The sequence below is a fragment of the Triturus cristatus genome, chromosome 1_1 (genome assembly GCF_964204655.1).
Source record: "Triturus cristatus chromosome 1_1, aTriCri1.1, whole genome shotgun sequence".
Lineage (NCBI taxonomy): Eukaryota > Metazoa > Chordata > Amphibia > Caudata > Salamandridae > Triturus > Triturus cristatus.
This window is the reverse complement of record NC_140579.1, coordinates 1,219,830,275-1,219,851,924: the sequence shown is the minus strand read 5'-3', so window position 1 is coordinate 1,219,851,924 and position 21,650 is coordinate 1,219,830,275. Positions and strand designations below refer to the sequence as shown.

Genomic DNA, 21,650 nt, shown 5'->3' with positions numbered 1-21,650 from the left:
CCCCTTCCTCACTAATAACTAACATGCAATTTTCTTGCAATACATATGGGTATTTCACAGAAAACTATTTCAAAAGGAGAAATAATTTACATAGGACATTACATTAGCAGCTTCCAGTCTGTTATGGATTTCGCACCTAACTCACAAAATTGTCCTTTGAGAAATATATGGTAAAGCACATGATAAGATGATCTTATGTCATCATTCCAGTAAGCAGTCTGAAGATGACCTTCCGTCTCCTGGGGCTTTGTGTGGAGGCAGAAGGGAAAGTATTACCTTTACAATCTTTAGTAAATTCCCATCAGGTTATTTTTCAAATTCTTGTTTTGGGGCCAGTGACCAGATGTGGTGAGAATGAGAAGCCTGTGTTTCTGATAAATAACTATAACTTCCTCTTGCATGCGACTCTGATCATGTTCTTCCCTCACAGGTGGATACTCACATCCACGCCTCGTCATACATGAACCAGAAGCACCTTCTACGCTTCATCAAGCGGGCGATGAAAAAGTGTGCAGGGGAAATCGTGCATGTGGAAAATGGCAAGAAACAGACCCTGAAGGAGGTGTTCGAGAACATGAACCTTTCTGCCTTTGACCTTAGTGTGGATACCCTGGACGTGCATGCGGTAGGACACTACCACATATTGTCTGCCAGAGTGTTTCATCATGAATTGTAGTTCTAGGATAGCAAAAGTATGCGTGGAAGAAAGATGCTTGGCTGGGTAGTGGGGAAGGTGAACCAGGGGCCTGGCCCACAGCTGGGGTGAGGAAGGAGAGAGGTGATTGAGGAACAATGTGGGGTCCTGGAAAGCACGCTTTGGATTCTATTTCAGCATAGGTTTTTACTCACTTCCACACCGTGGAGAAACCTCACCAGCTCCTCCTGGAAGATCCTAGAATACTTTCAACAAAATGACATATTGTCCTTCTATCTGAAAATACGCTCTATATTTTAAAACCTTCTGAATCCGGAGAGAGGATTCCAGCGAAGAGAATTTGGGGATGAAGCTTCACACCAGCCTCTCCTGGTCATCTTTTAAGCCCTTCCCAGCATGTGGCAATGCCCTGTGCTTTTCTGATGCAAAGAGCAGGGCTAAGAGTTAGACACCAATTTCTTGATCATTACGATAGAGTCTATTTTTTAAACACTGGAGACCTTGTCAGTCCTGGAAGGTTCTGTGCTGCTCGTGGGAGCAATGTATGAAACCGCTGCAGCATTATTCTGCTTTCACCAAAAACATTAATCCTGGGTAAAAAAATATAAGATACAAGTGTCCACATAGTTGCAGATTCGGGTATAGTATTAATGTGAATTCTAGGGCAGGGAGTCCTCGTTTCAGCCAGTTGTACCTCATGGGCAAGATAAGTAGATAAATGGAACTGAGGTGGGCAACGAGAATGGATATCACCTGTGGTGTGTGCGCGGCGGTTGGATGGATAGCGTCCCCCCAGAAGCCAGCATGGTAGGGGTGAGGAGTAGCACAGGACGCAGGGAGTTCTCAGTTCACAGAAAAAGGTGCTCCTTTGAGCATAACAATGTTGCAATGTGAAGAAGACTACTCTTGATAGGTCAGAGTGACAGTTGGTAGAGCGAACTTATAACACCCGCTTAGTGAGCCGCTGGCAGTGGGAGACTAGGTATGGGTGCAGTTAAGACGCTGCACTGGTAGTCTCCTTTCTCTCTGACCAGTGAGGAGATGCTGGGGTCTATCTGGTGCCATGCAGCTGGGCTGGTTGAGCAATGTGGCCTCTAGTGCATTCCTTCCGGCAGATCAGAGAGGTTCACTTGTTGGTGGTACATGCACAGTGACATGCAGTTACACTCGTGCAGCACACACCATACCATTAGACTAAGATGGTGTCCCTTGAGGTCACTGCCTTGAAGACATTACGCTGCACACTAGCTGCACATTTCACATATCTAAATCTGTGGGCCTGGCCTAAAGGCTAATAAATGTTTACAGTTTTACGTGTTAAATATAAAAGGAATTCCCGTTCGCCACATCTGAACCAGAGACAAACATAAGACAGATGGACCTAATAGTACCTTCAGACAGACCTCATTCAGTACATTTTAAGCCTCACAGGCAGAGAGAGGATCTCTGATGCACCGATGGGCGTCTGACGTCTACCACAAGTGTAGACACCTGATCCATGATTCTCTAATAAGCAGACTGACAGATTGGCAGTGACATTTTAATACAAAAACAAGGCTCCAGAATAGCATGGCCTAAATGTCGTCTGACAAAAATATCTTGCCTTAAATATAGTTCACAAAAATTTCATCCCATTGAAGTTAATATTAAAAAATCTGCAACCGATGGGGTCATATTTTTGTGAACCATAGTTAGGATGCAACACTTAAGTCAGACAATATTTTTAGTTGAGATGTGCAACCAAAAACAGACAAACAAGTGCCCAGGGGAGGCCCGGGGGTTCAGCCAACCCCTTTCTGCAATGGGGCTCTATAGTGAACAATACATAAACATTATAATATTTTTGGTGATATATATATATATATTCACTGAAAAAACCATAGGTTTCACACACGTTATAGTTAGGAATTAGCATTTAAAAAACCTTGCAAATTCACTGAAAAAACCATAGGTTTCAGACATGTTATAGTTAGCGGAAATTTTACTGATAAAAAACCAATGAAATTCCCCCGTTATAGTTAGTGCAGGCAACTATAACTCACGCGACCGCAATCCTCTGCTGATGCTAATACTGTATTTAGACACTTATTTGCCCATGTCTTCTTCCATAAATTTTTAGCTATACATATATTACAAATATTTTTTTTTCATAAAGACACATATGTCATCAGCAGAAGATTGCGGTCGCGTGAGTTATAGTTGCCTGCACTAACTATAACGGGGGAATTTCATTGGTTTTTTATCAGTAAAATTTCCGCTAACTATAACATGTCTGAAACCTATGGTTTTTTCAGTGAATTTGCAAGGTTTTTTAAATGCTAATTCCTAACTATAACGTGTGTGAAACCTATGGTTTTTTCAGTGAATTTGTACGGTTTTTTAAATGCTAAGTTACTTTACGCCATTCGTGGCGTGCACGCCCACTTAACGCAGTTCGTTCCGTGCGCGCACGGTGCGCTTCGCGCACCGTGCGCGCACAGTGAGCACACTTTACGCAGTTAGTGCCGTACACGCAAAGGTGGGCACGCAGTGCGCTACGCGCACCGCGTGCCCACGTTACGCACCGTGCGCACATGGAGGACATATTATGCGCTTCCTTGTGATAGGTAATCTGTTAAATTTAATTTGTAAGTGATGACAATAATATGCCATGCACAGAGAGTGTTTTTTTTTTTTTATTAAAATTTTTAGCGTAAGCGCACCGTACGCGTACGGTAAGCGTAATCGGCGAAATTTTCAAAAAATAAAAATTTACCGTTTTTGGCCTTGGGGGATCTTTGAGGACTCAACTAACATGGCTATGTGCATGGGCGCTGTCTAAACAGCCCCTTTATATGTTTTTTACCTTTGTTTACAGCCCCCCCCCTCAGAGTGCGAGAGAGAAAATGGCGGCCGCCGCTTCCTGGTTTCGACCGATTCGAATGTTTACTTAGATGTAACAGCCAATCAGAATCGCGCTCGCGCACGACACCGTACGCGTACGGTAAGCTTACGGTAAGCGTACCGTAAGCTGGCTCAGATATATATATTGATTTAAAGGCTATTTTCTCAGAATCTACTGAACAGATTTACACCAAACCTACAAAAGGCACTTCCTTGACCTGAGGACTACCTCTCTGCCAAATTTCTAGTAATTCTGTTCAGCCGTTCGGGCTGTAGCCCTGTCTAAAGGTCCTATGGAAAAATGCATGGGAAAAACGCGTTTTGGGACCCCCCTTTTATCTCAGCCCCCGCTTGACGAATCCCCCCGAGAATTTCAGGGTAGGAGCGGAGCGTAGCGCCCCACCTATTTTGAGAAATTCGCGAGGATTCATCGACCGGCGCCAAAGTTATTCAAAATAGAATGTTGCGGATTTCCTATGGAAACAGGGTCCTAACTATAACTACCTACTGGCGACCGCCAGTAGGTAATATATATATATATATATATTCACTGAAAAAACCATAGGTTTCAGGGGTGTTATAGTTAGCTGGACTTTTCACTTGTACAAAACCATTGAAATTCCCCCGTTATAGTTAGTTCAGCTAACTATAACTCGCGCGCCCGCAATGCACTGCTGATGACGTCACATATTACATCACTCATGACATGGTCCGTGACATCACTCATGACATCACTGATGACATCTCAAATGACATCACTGATGAAATCATCCAGTGAATGTGTGTTTTTCTGAAAATTAAATATGTTTATATATGTATATCTCAAGGTCGATGGAAGAATAAATGGGTATATAAGTGTCTAAATGGATGATTTGTTTTTGAAAAATTGATTGTATAACTGACTGATTAAGTGTATCATAGTGAATACATGGCTTAGTGAGTAATGTTTAAATATGTAAATATCTGTATCAGTCTCTCACTTTGTGTATAAGTGGCTGCATGGGTTGGTGAGTAGCTACATGGGTGTCTATATAGGTTATTAGTTGGTTTTTTGAGTATCAGTCTGAGTGTCTGCATGGTTCGGTGGGGGGTATTACGTAGTGCATAGGTGCATGAATGAGGGACTCACTCTTTGTATGTGTTGAAGACAGCATGTGTGCAGGACTGTATGGGTGGATGAGTGTGTGTATGGGTGTGTTACTGAGTGAATGACTGTCTCAATAGTGTCTTTATGAGTAACTACATATGTTTTAAACTAGTATATGTGACTATTGGTGTATATAAGTGAGTATATGTGAGAGTGAGAGATTGAAAGAGTTCCTGTATGAATAAGTATGTGTTTCTATAAGTGATTGTTTAAAAGACTAAGTATGTGTAAGTTTCCGTAGAAGTAAGTGTGGTGGTGTGTGTATAACTGTATATGCAAGTAAATGTATGTTTGATTCCTTATTAGCATGAGTGACTATGTGTGTGAGTAACTCTATGGATGAGTGGCATTGTGTAACAGGATGTATAGGTGTATAGGTGTATGAGTGCATATGATGAGTGAGTACATGTATGAGTGACTGTATAGGACTGTTGGTGAATGAGTGGATGTGTATGTGGATCTTAGAATTACTGAAGAGGTTGTTGTAACTGGTATTGGTATGTCCATTGTTTTGAAAATTTTAGTCTGAATTTTTGAATGTGTGTATCAAAGGTTATATTAGGGTGAGAGGAGGTCTGCCACTCTATCACAAGGATGATGTCATCAGTGATGTCATCAGTGATGTCATTTGAGATGTCATCATTGATGTCATGAGTGATTTCACTGACCATGTGATGAGTGATGTAATATGTGACGTCATCAGCAGTGCATTGCGGGCGCGCGAGTTATAGTTAGCTGAACTAACTATAACGGGGGAATTTCAATGGTTTTGTACAAGTGAAAAGTCCAGCTAACTATAACACCCCTGAAACCTATGGTTTTTTCAGTGAATTTCTGAGTTTTTTTAAATGCTAATTCCTAACTATAACGTGCCTGAAACCTATGTTTTTTTCTGTGAATTTCAAAGGTTTTTTAAATGCTAATTTCTAACTATGCCTACAGAGATAGGACATGTGAAGAAAGAAGAAAAAATGCACAGAAAGAAAAAAAAGAAGTGCAGAAAGAAGCAACAGAAGTCCTCAAAGACGAAGAAAAGTGCAGGAAGAAGGATAACGTGCAGAAAGAACAAAAAGAAGAGCAGAAAGAAGCCTTGTTGCAAAATCATCCTGTACCCTCAACTTTTTCAGACGGATACTGGTGGTAACTGAGTCTGACTAACCAGTCCTAGAGCCAGTGCTATGTTAAAAGACACTTAGAATACAGTGAAAACACCTACATACACTAGGGAACATTATGCGTTGGGGTCCCCCTGTGATTAGCATGACCTCCTCTGTAAGCCCCTAGTATATAATAGGGCAGGGGGATTAAAACTACCTCTTAAAACAGGCCACAGGGCGTTTTTGCACACGTTAACTCAGGCCCCGTCCCCTCCCTTCACCACTGTGTAAACACGCCCTGTGTCCCTTTTTAGTTGGGAGATTAAGTTCATTAGAATCCTGAGGGTCCCTACGGTCCAACTAGCCCACTAGGTACCTCCAGTAAGTGCCACAGAGCTGCGTTGCAGAGAGGTGTAAAAAGTGGCACGGCCTGGACCACCTCTCTGCAATGCAGCTCAGTGGCGCTTTCTGGAAGCACTTGGTGGGCTAGTTAGCCCCCAGGGGCCCTCAGTATTGAAGGGAAATTATATCCCTAATATAAAACGTGCCATAGTGCGTGTTTGCACACGTCACCTCAGGCCCCGTCCCCTCCCTTCACCACTGTGTAAACGCGCCCTATGGCTGTTCTAAGTTGAGAGATTAAGTCCCCTTGAATCCTAAGGGTCCCTAGGGTCAAACTAGACCACTAGGTACCTCCAGTAAGCGCCACAGAGCTGCGTTGCAGAGAGGTGTAAAAAGGGGCTTGGCCTCAGAACACCTGTCTGCAGCGCAGCTCCCTGGCGCATACTGGAGATGCCTGTTGGGCTAGTTGGCCCTCAGGGACCCTCAGTATTGAAGAATTAATTCCCCAACTTACAACTCGCCAGGGGGCGCATTTGCCGAGTGCTGCAAGGAGGGGGCGTGGCCTCCGGCACGATGCCAGTCTTTTATTTATTTTAATTTTTTAAGAAGGGGGGCTGCGTGGCCCCCCTTCTTTTTCTAATTTATTGGCCCTGGGGACCCCACCCCCCAGGGCCTGCACCCTAATTTATTTTGTTGAAAAAAATAAATTTGGAAGGGGGCCGCGTGGCCCCCCTCCCAAGGCCTTAATCTGCCCCGGGGACCCCAACCCCCGGGTCATGGCCTTTTTTTTTTTTAAATTCTTTAGGAGGGGGGCTGCGTTGCCCCCCTCCTCAGGCCACTTATGGCCCCGGGGACCCCATCCCCCGGGGCCGGCCTTTGTTTTTTATTATTTTAAAAAAAGATATATTTATAGAAACACCTAGGACATGCTGGACAAACCGTATGTACCTATCACCATGACGATTTGCGTGATATTAATTAAAAGGCGACTATGCATACAATGAATCCACGTGGAATGTATTTACACCGCTAGTGAAGCTCTGACGTGTCTGACGCCCTACCCTACCGTGCCTAATCCCGGCACCCCCCTCAGTGGGTACTCTCCAAGTAGACACCCTTGTCGTTTATTTATACAAACATGGGTAGCTATTGACGGGCACATTTAATACACACACACACCAAGCCATTCAAAGGGGATTCGACAAAAATTCGACCAAACTATGCAAGAAACCCCCCTCACGGTTAATAAAACACACATGCACCGCCGGATGTGTAATACTTTTTATTTTACTCTCTGGAAAGGAGACGAACCTCACTTGAGAGTCACAGCGTGCTCCTGGCTGAGCCTAATGCTGTGTTACACCCGCCGAGTGCCACACACCTCTGTGTTGTATTCCACCAGCTAGTGCGTATGCTAGGACACTCTCTAGCACATGTGCACTGTAACACCACCCCGTGAATATGTCATGCCACACTTGCCTTTGTACGGGTTATATTGCCCCATCTAACGTGCCTTCCTCGATGCCTATGTTATAACGCACCATGTGACCAACGCCGACTCCACCCCAATTGAATACCGCGAAAGACGAAGCGAGGACACAGTCCCTAAGAGTATTGGAAGACCGGTCCAGCTCGAGCACAAAAGAGACCACCACCATTCCTCCATCCACAACTAAGGCGCCACCAGACTATTTTGCGAACTCTTCGTTAGTTCCAACGCTTGCTTCATTCTTGATTCTACAACAGAATCTCCAACAAGTGACATTCTTCGTTAGATCGGCTGATCGTAACAAGTTTCCATTAGAGGTCTTGATGAGAGCCCCAGAAAAGAATGGGTCTCGAAATGCGTAGACCTTGAGAAGAGACCACAAGAAATTTTGAATAACTCTAAAATGCAATAACTTTTGAGACTAATCTGTTAAACAATTCTTTCTGTGGTCTAAACAGAAAAATTCGATTGTTGGTTTATTAATTAATTGCGGGATATGTTTATTTTAGAATGTGTCGGGAATGTATGCGTATGATGATACTTGAGGAATGAATGAGATGTCTGATAAGTATGCTTGATGTGTTTCAACGAATGTTGTGGAGAAATTTTTTCAAAAATTAATCATTAATAGACAGTTGAAGTTGCAAATCGTCCTTAAAATTGGAAGTCTAAATAAATGAAAAAATAAAATAAATTCATTGATTAAATCAAAGAAAACGAAGGTCTTCTACACTTTTTGTTTCATCTCAAAATGTGTTCTCATAAGAAAAGTTGAGATAGAAGATTAGTTGCAGTATTAGCAGTTCTGTTGTTATATCTATGTTATAACGCACAGCGCTATGCTATACATATTACAATCTGGGATCCATATCTTTGTCACAGTGCATATGCAACGTTACACTCCCCAGCACATATTTTATATTTCAACTTTAGAGACTAGTTAGGTTACACAACACTGCCCTGTGCATATTACATTCCAAGGCGCATATCACATAGCACGCGCTAGTGCCTGTGCTATCTCGCGCTCTCCAATGAATCTGTCACTGCGCACAATGTATTGCATACTATATTTCACACCCCGGTTCATCTTATATCACACTTTTTGGTGCATAGTTTATACCATATAATATATCTAGTTTTCATTTTCAATCGTGCTCTCAGGACTATGTTCTATATAACACTGCGTCCACCTACCCTTTTCACGGGCATTACATTTTGCGATGGGGGTGGAGGGTCAGGGGGTGTTTCTGCCAAGTGAGCCCGGAGTCACAGTCACAAACATCCTCTTCTTCCTGAATAAAAGTGAGATTATGCTGCATACTTGTTCATATTTTAAGTAGTTCGCACAGACACACATTTTAAAAACAATAAAGTTCCTAATATCCACCTTCTCTGAACAGTTAGCTTGCTGCCCCATCCACCTCCTCCCTATCCTCTGTTGTCTGAATCCATGGACTAGCCTCCTCCCTCCTGTCATGCATGATCTGATGTGCTGCCACTGCCCTCCATTTAGCATGATGTACCAGTCCACTCCTCCTGTCCTCCATTGCCCAGTTCTATGGCCCATCATTGACCTCCTGCTTAGCCTCTGTGCTTAGCTTGCTGCCCCTATTCTCCTTCCCCCTGCTCTCCGATGTCTTTGTGCATGCCCCTGCTCCATCCTTTTTGCCCACCATGTTCCATGGACCTGCCACTCCTATCTACTCTAGTGTTCTGTTGAGCTGCCACTCCCCTCCCACATGCCTAGCATTGTCAAATGACTGTAACCTGTCCCTGCCACCTCCACCCTGCCTGTCCACATGCCATGCCCCTATCCCCGTCCTCCTGTCCTCCATGGTCCATTTTACTGCCACACCCTTCTGCCCTCCCTGGTCTGTTGTGCTGCAACTGCTCCTCCTGCCTGTCCCGTGCGGTCTGTTGTGAGGCCCCTTCCCCTGAACTCTCTTGTCTGTGCCCAGGCCCTGACCCTCCCTTCTATCCTCCATGGTCCTTTGTGCATGCCCCTGCACCCTCCTTCTTGCCCATCATAGCCATTGTGCTGCCACTAACCCTCCCGCTTGCCATGCATGGTCTTCTGTGCTGCCATGGCCCCTCCCACCTTCCCTGTGTGGTCAGCTAGCTGCCCCTGACCCCCTCCCACCTTCCCTCCTTGGTCTGTGTGTATGCCATCATAGTCTCACTGTTTCTCTCCATGGTGCGTCTTGTTTCTAGTGCCCATCCTGCCTGACCTCCATGGTCATCTTGCTGCTCCTGCCCTGCCCACTTGCCCCCAGCCCTTTGTTTCCATGTGCAGACCCCTATTCCCTCCCTCCTGGCTTGTCTGTTCCATTGTAATGCCCCTGATCCTTCCCTCCTGCCCTTTATGGTCTGTTATGCTGCAGCTTTCTCTCCTGTCTGTCCATTATGGTCAGCTAGCTACCATTGCTTCTTTCCCCTCTGTTCTCTGTTGTCCATGTGCCTTGTTCTGTCCCCTCCCTATTGCTTTCTATGGATTGTTGTGCTGCACTCCCGTCCCGCATGCCCTGTGTGGTGTATTGTGTTGCTGCAAGCTCTGAAGCCTGCCCTGTAGGGTCAGTTTGGTGCACCTCTCCATGTTAACAAACAAATATACAGAAGGGTCAACGGGAAAATGATTAGAGACTGGGAAATGCACCTCTCCATGTCCCTCCTGTCCTCTGTTATCCGAGTCCATGTCCCTACCCCAATTCCTCCTGCCTACCATGATCCAATGTACCATACTTGCGAACATTTTGAACTTGGTAAGAGGGAGATTTTGAAAAAAAACTGGGGTATTGATTTTCCCCTTTGAGTTACATTGAAAAGAGGAGATTGTAGACAGGAGACAGATCAAATAAAGCCCATTTGAGCTTAAAAACATTGGACGTTTCCTGGCTGAAAGGGGTCTGTTGGCATGTATGGTTGTACTACCACTGCCTCTTCCTTCTGCCCACAATGGTCTATTATATTGCCACAGCCTCTCTTGCCAGTCCTGTATTGTTGAGTTGTTGCCCCTGCCCCCCTTTCCACTGCCCTCCATAGTCTGTTGTGCTGCCACTGCCCTTCCTGCCTGCCCAGTGTGGTCAAATTGTTGCCTCTGCACTCTCCTACCTGCCTTCAATTTTCAGAGTCCGTGCCCCTGGCCTCTGCCTCTCAACAGTATCCAAATGAACAACTAGATTGCTAACATTCTATATTTATTACAAAAGTGTGGAACGCCTGACGTCATCTTGATGTAATCAAAACTGTAATACCTAGAGCATTTCCTTTAGAAATTACATATATGAGAGGGTCTTATTTGCATCAAAATTATGGTTAGTGCTCTAAAAAACTAAAATGAGGACATATTTTCTGATTTTTCAAATAGCGACAAAGAACTTTAAAATTATTTGTAATCTTTATGTTTTTTTATCCAGTTGACCACTTGATTAAAGGTTGCACTTAGGGGAGAGGATGTGGTGTTATTTCCAGAGCTGCAGACTTTGCAACTGGGGAACTAGGTTGGAGTTTCTGCTTCAGCTCAACATTCTGTGATTCTGGTCAAATCACTTAATCTTCCCATGTCTACAACCAAAATGAATTTGATCTTGTGTGATGTAACCAATGCTAATGTAAAGCACTCCAATACCTGACAAGTCTGCACTATATAAAACTGAAAATACACAAAAAATAAGTGTTTTGCAAGATGAAAGTACGGACCTCATCTCCCAAAAGGCAACGTTTTGCCTCATTCAGAGCAGCCAATCATTGGCACACGATTGAGCCAAATAGGAAGGTGGGGCCTGACATGCGCTTTTAGACTGACAAACCGCCGAAGAAGGGATTTGCCCGAAACATGTCCGGAATACAGTCTGATGCTACATTGACTGTCGAGTGCAACTGTTTTTATCGAATAAAGCTGTGGGGAAAGCGCATCTGTGTTCGAGTGCATCTCGTTTTGGACTTCCCATGTTTATGAATCTATGAGCGGCCGTCCTGCCGCTGAGTTTGCACCGCCTCAGAAGCAGGGGACCACGGAGCCATGAGCACGGAGCTCCGTCTGTGGGGAACAGATGATGTATTTTAAACAGCTGCACTTCTCAGGGCTCATGAAGAGCTTACAGCATAAATGGAAGAGCGCTTCTATTCAAGATGAAAGTACGGACCTCATCTCCCATAAGGCAACGTTTTGCCTCATTCAGAGCAGCCAATCATTGGCACACGATTGAGCCAAATAGGAAGGTGGGGCCTGACATGCGCTTTTAAACTGACAAACCGCCGAAGAAGGGATTTGCCCGAAACATGTCCGGAATACAGTCTGATGCTACATTGACTGTCGAGTGCAACTGTTTTTATCGAATAAAGCTGTGGGGAAAGCGCATCTGTGTTCGAGTGCATCTCGTTTTGGACTTCCCATGTTTATGAATATATATATATATATTACCTACTGGCGGTCGCCAGTAGGTAGTTATAGTTAGGACCACGTTTCCATAGGAAATCCGCAACATTCTATTTTGAATAACTTTGGCGCCGGTCGACGAATCCTCGCGAATTTTTCAAAATAGGTGGGGCGCTACGCTCCGCTCCTTCCCTGAAAGTCTCGGGGGGATTCGTCAAGCGGGGGCTGAGATAAAAGGGGGTTCCCAAAACGCGTTTTTCCCATGCATTTTTCCATAGGACCTTTAGACAGGGCTACAGCCCGAACGGCTGAACAGAATTACTAGAAATTTGGCAGAGAGGTAGTCCTCAGGTCAAGGAAGTGCCTTTTGTAGGTTTGGTGTAAATCTGTTCAGTAGATTCTGAGAAAATAGCCTTTAAATCAATATATATATCTGAGCCAGCTTACGGTGTGCTTACCGTACGCTTACCGTACGCGTACGGTGGCGTGCGCGAGCGCGATTCTGATTGGCTCTTAGATCTTAGTAAACATTCGAATCGGCCGAAACCAGGAAGCGGCGGCCGCCATTTTCTCTCTCGCACTGAGAGTGATGTTTAAAATATAAAGCACAAAAACATGTAAAGGGGCTGTTTAGACAGCTCCCACACACATAGCAATGTTGAGGGAGTCCCCAAAGATCCCCCAAGGGCAAAAACGGAATTTTTATTTTTTCGCTAATTTTGCCGATTACGCTTACCGTACGCGTACGGTAAAAATTTATAAAAAAAAAAAAATTATCCACACTCTCCCCACCCCGTGTGCAATTGGTGCCCGAAGGGCACCATTTGTGCATGGCTTATAACATATACGAAAAATTAAAATATTACCTTTCAAAACGAAGTGCATCATATGTCCTCCATGTGTGCACGGTGCGCGAAGCGCATCGTGCGTACATGGGCCATCTAGCGTAACGTGGGCACGCGGTGCGCGTAGCGCACCGCGTGCCCACCGTGCGTGCACGGCACTAACTGCGTAAAGTGGGCGCGCGGTGCGCGAAGCGCACCGTGCGCGCAAGGAACGAACTGCGTTAAGTTGGCGTGCACGCCATGAATGGCGTAAAGTAACTTAGCATTTAAAAAACCGTACAAATTCACTGAAAAAACCATAGGTTTCACACACGTTATAGTTAGGAATTAGCATTTAAAAAACCTTGCAAATTCACTGAAAAAACCATAGGTTTCACACATGTTATAGTTAGCGGAAATTTTACTGATAAAAAACCAATGAAATTACCCCGTTATAGTTAGTGCAGGCAACTATAACTCACGCGACCGCAATCTTCTGCTGATGACATATGTGTCTTTATGAAAAAAAAATATTTGTAATATATGTATAGCTAAAAATGTATGGAAGAAGACATGGGCAAATAAGTGTCTAAATACAGTATTAGCATCAGCAGAGGATTGCGGTCGCGTGAGTTATAGTTGCCTGCACTAACTATAACGGGGGAATTTCATTGGTTTTTTATCAGTAAAATTTCCGCTAACTATAACATGTGTGAAACCTATGGTTTTTTCAGTGAATATATATATATATGTATATATATGTATATATATATATGTATATGTATATATATATATATATATATATATATATATGTGTGTGTATATATATATATTACCTACTGGCGGTCGCCAGTAGGTAGTTATAGTTAGGACCCCTTTTCCATAGGAAATCCACAACATTCTATTTTGAATAACTTTGGCGCCGGTCGACGAATCCTCGCGAATTTCTCAAAATAGGTGGGGCGCTACGCTCCGCTCCTACCCTGAAAGTCTCGGGAGGATTCGTCAAGCGGGGGCTGAGATAAAAGGGGGGTCCCAAAACGCGTTTTTCCCATGCATTTTTCCATAGGACCTATAGACAGGGCTACAGCCCGAACGGCTGAGCAGAATTACTTGAAATTTGGCAGAGAGGTAGTCCTCAGGTCAAGGAAGTGCCTTTTGTAGGTTTGGTGTAAATCTGTTCAGTAGATTCTGAGAAAATAGCCTTTAAATCAATATATATATCTGAGCCAGCTTACGGTACGCTTACCGTAAGCTTACCGTACGCGTACGGTGGCGTGCGCGAGCGCGATTCTGATTGGCTCTTAGATCTTACTAAACATTCGAATCGGCCGAAACCAGGAAGCGGCGGCCGCCATTTTCTCTCTCGCACTGAGAGTTAGGTTGTTAAATAAAACCAATACACATGTAAAGGAGCTGTTTTGACAGCTCACACACACATAGCCATGTTGAGGGAGTCCCCCAAGACCCCCCAAGGCCTAAAATGCCATTTTTATTTTTTCGCTAATTTCGCCGATTACGCTTAGCGTACGCGTACGGTAAAAAATGTAAAAAAAAAAAACACTATCCACACTCTCCCCACCCACTGTACTTTTGGCGGCCGCAGGCCACCAAATGTGCAGGGCTTATTTTTTTTGTGAAAAACCACAATATTTTTAACAAAAATAATAAAAGAAAAAATTATCCACACTCTCTCCACCCCGTGTGCAAATGGTGCCCGAAGGGCACCATTTGTGCATGGCTTATAAGCACCGTAAGCACAGTAAGCACCGCGTGCTTACTGTGCGCGCACGGTGCGCGAAGCGCACCGTGCGCGCACGGAACGAACTGCGTTAAGTGGGCGCGCACGCCACGAATGGCGTAAAGTAACTTAGCATTTAAAAAACCGTACAAATTCACTGAAAAAACCATAGGTTTCACACACGTTATAGTTAGGAATTAGCATTTAAAAAACCTTGCAAATTCACTGAAAAAACCATAGGTTTCACACATGTTATAGTTAGCGGAAATTTTACTGATAAAAAACCAGTGAAATTCCCCCGTTATAGTTAGTGCAGGCAACTATAACTCACGCGACCGCAATCTTCTGCTGATGACATATGTGTCTTTATGAAAAAAAAATATTTGTAATATATGTATAGCTAAAAATGTATGGAAGAAGACATGGGCAAATAAGTGTCTAAATACAGTATTAGCATCAGCAGAGGATTGCGGTCGCGTGAGTTATAGTTGCCTGCACTAACTATAACGGGGGAATTTCACTGGTTTTTTATCAGTAAAATTTCCGCTAACTATAACATGTGTGAAACCTATGGTTTTTTCAGTGAATTTATATATATCACCAACACTCGCCCACAATCCGTATATTTTCTTGGAAAGACGAGGCGAACTCAGATTCTGTGATTTCAAAGATTTATTCCGTGCCCTGCACCGCCGCCATTACGCGTTTCAGCTCCCAAAGAGCCTTGGTCACATGATACACCACATGATTGACGTTACACCATTTAAAGTGACACTGCGCGGGAAGGGAACGGCAGGCTCTGCCGTGTCAAAATCATAGACATAGACAACATACCAGCTTAATGCTTCCTAATTCCCTTTCCACTGTATAAGTTCAAATTTGTAATAAACAAATCAATATTCTTAGCATTGTAACAATACTAAATGTGCAAAATAATGCTATGTACAAACAGATGCAAGTGTTATGGTCTAAATACCAAACGAAACTCATGGTCAATAAATATATGAATAAATATATAAATATATTCATTAAAAACAATCATATATGGTTAAAAAGGGATTAAAAAACAGGGTTTAAATAACCACTCATATTTTATAAAATCCTAATACATATTGTAACTTTGGTTTAAATCCATCTATGTATAACCTTATTGACACATGAATAAAACTTGCTCATATTTGTTGAATAACTACCACAATGGGTGATTGTACATAGCAGAAACTAATAGCACGCTGAGTCAGTAATCTACCCGGTGTCATTTTCAAATGGTGTTAAAAAACCTACTGTGCAAAATTGTGCTATAAATAACAAAAATCATAAAATTGTGTGTGTACAAAAAAATAAAAATCTTATACTATCATAGGTTTAAAAAGAGAGAATGCGCTAGTGATATAAATGTTCAAAAGACAGCAGGATTGGATATTAGTTAAATCAATATATCATAAGTGAGTAAAAAAGTCCTCACTAGAATTCAATCCGTTGGGGATCTTGCTATCTAACTCAATTATATATCTTGTTTCTAGTTTTCTAAGTAGGGAATCACGATTCCCGCCTCTCCTTAGGGGAGGAACTGAGTCGATCAAAAAATATTGTAGTTCACTAGATCTCCTAGAGTGTGTTTCGTCAAAGTGGCCGGCTACTGGGTAACTAGGGTCACCGTGATTGATAGCTCAAATGTGCTGCAAAATTCTTTTATGTGCCTGTAGTTTTGTACTGCCCACGTAGCGTAAGCCACATGGACATTCCAGTACATAAATAACAAATTCTGTTTTGCAAGTGAGTTTTTTATCAATTTTGGTCATCCTGTCACTCCATGGAGTAGTATATTCTGTTTTGTTTATTCCATGTTTACATGCTTTACAACTTGCACACTTTATGAAGCCTTTGCTAGTGGACAACCACGTGGTGTTATCAATCAGCTCAGGACTGTTTTTGACCAGTTGATCCCTCATAGAGCGTGCTTTTCTGAAGGTCAGGTTGGGTGATCGACACAAAGTGTCTCCCAAAACTAAGTCACTTTTGACCAACGCCCAGTTCCTAGAGACAATCCTTCTTATGATATACTGTTGTCGACTATATGTCAGGATTAATCTAGGTGATTCTGAGGTACCTGGGTCAGTGGTAAGACCACTAGATGATTTCTTAGCTAGTGCCTGGGTCCTACCCCGATCATTGGCTTTGGATATAGCTGTATCTATCATTTTCGTGGTATATCCCCGAGTCAGAAACCGTTCTCGGCATTCTGATTGCGCCTTAAAGCAGTCTAAGTCAGTAGTACATATTCTTCTGATGCGCAGCATCTCCCCAAAGGGGATACTGTGAATCAGGTGTGCAGGATGGTGGCTAGTAGCATGTAGGAGAGAGTTTCCAGCAGTCACCTTTCTATGGAGTCTAGAGTGTAGGTGGTTATTAAGGATAAACAATTCAACATCAAGGAAACAAATACTGTGACAACTAATTTGACCTGAAAATCTGAGATTCAAACTATTGTTGTTGATGTCGTCAATGAATTGGAGAGCCCCAATCTCCGGGCCCTTCCAAATAATCAGAAGATCGTCGATGTACCTGTACCAACGAACTATGTGGTTACTAATGACCTCTTGAAAGGATGCCATGAGGACCTGTTCCTCCCAAAGTCCCATATGCAAACAGGCATAACTTGTGGAAAAACAGGCCCCCATCGCCACGCCTCTAATCTGTTGGTAAACAATTTTCTGAAATAAAAAGAAATTGTTCTCTAGGCACATGGAAATGATTGACATCAACATTTTGTTGTGCTCAGTAAAACAAATAGGGCGTTTGTTCAAGTAAAACTCTACAGCTTTAAGACCGTCTCTATGATTGATGCTAGTATATAGCGAAGAGACATCAAGAGAGATGAGCAAATAATTATCATGCCAAACAACATTTTCCAATTTGCGCAAGAGATCACCAGTATCTAGGATAAATGAGGGTAACTGTCTCATAAAGTCTTGTAGAAAAAAATCTACATATTTACTTGCATTCTCTAAGATACTGTTGCGGGCTGATATGATTGGCCTCCCAGGTGGAACAAGGGCATTTTTATGAACCTTTGGTATAAAGTACAATACCGGCATGACAGGGTTATCGTTCTTAAGGAAATGGAATTCATCCAATGTTAGTAACCCTTTGCTCTTCCATGCCAGTAGGTTAGAGTAAAAAACTTTCCAAAAGGCTTTGACCGTAATCATATCACTCCTTCTGTAACAATCAGTCACATTTAGTTGGCTGAGGGCTTCTGCTATGTACATACTGCGTGGCCAAAGAACGATGTTGCCACCCTTGTCGGATTGTCGGATGATTATGTCCTTATTATCCTGTAGTTTTTTTATCAAGCAATAGTATTGATTGTCCTGTGCAGTGTACTTCCTTTTGATGGCCCCCTGTTTTTTATACAGGGATTTCAGTTCCTGTACAACCTTGTCATGAAATAGGTCGATGTTGTCCTTGATCATGATGGGGCAAAAAGTTGATTTGGGTTTGAATGTTGTTAATGCCCCAACATCTCGTCGCGCTAATTCTTGGCTGAACGTTGATGTGCTCTCGCCAGACTCTTGTTGTAGGTCATGTAAATCCCGCATCAAACCCATGTCACCCACCGTTAAGGCCTGCGTGATATTATCGGAAGCCTCAACTTGTCTGTTTCTGGCGGGTTGTAATAGATGAAACTTACGCAGTTTCAATTTGCGTATGAATTTGAACATGTCGATGCGGCATTCTGTATAGTTGAAGTCACTCCTAGGACTAAAGGACAAACCTAAGGACAATGTAGATCTCTCATTTTCAGTTAAAAGAATGTTGGAAAGGTTAATGATAGTTTGGTCATCTTTGTTTGCATTTACTTGCGCACCCACTGCTTCTTTGCTTTCTTGTTGTAGTGTTTTTTGCCTGCGTTGTTTACATTTCTTTCGTCTTTCCCCTCTTTTGAAGTTGCGTCCGAGACGTCCTTGGCATTTTGGACACGTGGGCATAGGGTTTGTCTTCTGTCTTGACGTAGACAATCCAACTCCTGCCCCAGAGAGAATTTCTGAAACCCCGACCTCTGAGCCCTCAAAAGTTCATTATCGGACTCACTATCGATGGCAGAACTCAAGTCAGAGATTGACGTTGAGGGAACCAGGTCATTGGATGCGCCACTAGGAACTGGTATTGGTAACGCTATCCTTTTGTTCTTTGCTTTCACGCTGTCGTATTTTTTAGAGAACGTGAACACCTGCCCATTTTCATAGTCTAATTTGTCCCTCTGGAATTTGTATGTTTTCCTTTTCTTTATGATCTCTTCCTCTCGTGCAAGTCTGCCCATCATATCCTCTCTATACTTAGTGATAAGGGCTGTCACCTCAATTTTGTTAATTTCCATATTGAGTAAGTCAATCTCTTTCTGGATTCTTTCACGGTCACTCTCTGCATATTTCACGAGGAGAACAACCAATCTGCGTGAGGATTCTAGATTGCATTTGGCCCACTCCGAGAGCATTTTGGGGTCAGGATTCTCATAACTAGGGGCAAGCATTATACGAAGCCCCCTCGGTATGCGCCCAACTTTAAGATATCTACTGAGGGATTTATGCTCCCACCATTTAGATTGTTCTGATTTCATCAGTTTTTCCAATTTCTTAAAGAGTTCACGTACATCAGTACTGTCATCCAATGTACTACGAGCCACTGGTCTGGATACAGGTTCATTGCTCGGTGAATCATTAAACATATCACATGCTGCAGCCTCTCTACTGCGTAGTGTATCAGCGGACATGGTGCAATATTGTTTGGGGCAAATTTTGGTGGTGTTCAAAGGTGCCTGATTGAATGTCACTTGCCTTCAAACACCGCACACTCCTTCACCGGGCACTGCGTAAGCTCCAAATACTGCTTTGCTTCCGGCGCTGGTTTCTTCCGATTCCAGCTCCTCGTCGCGTTGCCGTAGGTGCTTGTTTCCGCCGCCCGGGGGTACCGCGGTTTCTCCTTTCTGAAGACTGTATTTATCCCGCCAAAAGAGTCGGAATGGTAGCTTCTTGCCGCTTGACCCAGAAAACGAAGGAGGGGTTTCGCCAATACCGAGGAAGCCACTCGGTAAATATCACCAACACTCGCCCACAATCCGTATATTTTCTTGGAAAGACGAGGCGAACCCAGATTCTGTGATTTCAAAGATTTATTCCGTGCCCTGCACCGCCGCCATTACGCGTTTCAGCTCCCAAAGAGCCTTGGTCACATGATACACCACATGATTGACGTTACACCATTTAAAGTGACACTGCGCGGGAAGGGAACGGCAGGCTCTGCCGTGTCAAAATCATAGACATAGACAACATACCAGCTTAATGCTTCCTAATTCCCTTTCCACTGTATAAGTTGAAATTTGTAATAAACAAATCAATATTCTTAGCATTGTAACAATACTAAATGTGCAAAATAATGCTATGTACAAACAGATGCAAGTGTTATGGTCTAAATACCAAACGAAACTCATGGTCAATAAATATATGAATAAATATATAAATATATAAATATATTCATTAAAAACAATCATATATGGTTAAAAAGGGATTAAAAAACAGGGTTTAAATAACCACTCATATTTTATAAAATCCTAATACATATTGTAACTTTGGTTTAAATCCATCTATGTATAACCTTATTGACACATGAATAAAACTTGCTCATATTTGTTGAATAACTACCACAATGGGTGATTGTACATAGCAGAAACTAATAGCACGCTGAGTCAGTAATCTGCCTGGTGTCATTTTCAAATGGTGTTAAAAAACCTAATGTGCAAAATTGTGCTATAAATAACAAAAATCATAAAATTGTGTGTGTACAAAAAAAATAAAAATCTTATACTATCATAGGTTTAAAAAGAGAGAATGCGCTAGTGATATAAATGTTCAAAAGACAGCAGGATTGGATATTAGTTAAATCAATATATCATAAGTGAGTAAAAAAGTCCTCACTAGAATTCAATCCGTTGGGGATCTTGCTATCTAACTCAATTATATATCTTGTTTCTAGTTTTCTAAGTAGGGAATCACGATTACCGCCTCTCCTTAGGGGAGGAACTGAGTCGATCAAAAAATATTGTAGTTCACTAGATCTCCTAGAGTGTGTTTCGTCAAAGTGGCGGGCTACTGGGTAACTAGGGTCACCGTGATTGATAGCTCGAATGTGCTGCAAAATTCTTTTATGTGCCTGTAGTTTTGTACTGCCCACGTAGCGTAAGCCACATGGACATTCCAGTACATAAATAACAAATTCTGTTTTGCAAGTGAGTTTTTTATCAATTTTGGTCATCCTGTCACTCCATGGAGTAGTATATTCTGTTTTGTTTATTCCATGTTTACATGCTTTACAACTTGCACACTTTATGAAGCCTTTGCTAGTGGACAACCACGTGGTGTTATCAATCAGCTCAGGACTGCTTTTGACCAGTTGATCCCTCATAGAGCGTGCCTTTCTGAAGGTCAGGTTGGGTGATCGACACAAAGTGTCTCCCAAAACTAAGTCACTTTTGACCAACGCCCAGTTCCTAGAGACAATCCTTCTTATGATATGCTGTTGTCGACTATATGTCAGGATTAATCTAGGTGATTCTGAGGTACCTGGGTCAGTGGTAAGACCACTAGATGATTTCTTAGCTAGTGCCTGGGTCCTACCCCGATCATTGGCTTTGGATATAGCTGTATCTATCATTTTCGTGGTATATCCCCGAGTCAGAAACCGTTCTCGGCATTCTGATTGCGCCTTAAAGCAGTCTAAGTCAGTAGTACATATTCTTCTGATGCGCAGCATCTCCCCAAAGGGGATACTGTGAATCAGGTGTGCAGGATGGTGGCTAGTAGCATGTAGGAGAGAGTTTCCAGCAGTCACCTTTCTATGGAGTCTAGAGTGTAGGTGGTTATTAAGGATAAACAATTCAACATCAAGGAAACAAATACTGTGACAACTAATTTGACCTGAAAATCTGAGATTCAAACTATTGTTGTTGATGTCGTCAATGGGATTTGCCCGAAACATGTCCGGAATACAGTCTGATGCTACATTGACTGTCGAGTGCAACTGTTTTTATCGAAGAAAGC

At 42.9% G+C, this 21,650-nt stretch overlaps 1 protein-coding gene across 1 annotated transcript in view; it reads left to right on the top strand.

Moving 5' to 3' along the window:
- The window catches only part of LOC146871856 (AMP deaminase 2-like), a gene marked incomplete at its 5' end in the record, with an annotated part of 228,855 nt that overhangs the window by 11,781 nt on the left and 195,424 nt on the right, over nt 1-21,650 (top strand). The window contains one exon of the mRNA XM_085649103.1: nt 431-625. Within this exon, the coding sequence (XP_085505229.1) occupies nt 431-625 (195 nt within the window). The remainder of the gene's footprint in view (nt 1-430; nt 626-21,650) is intronic.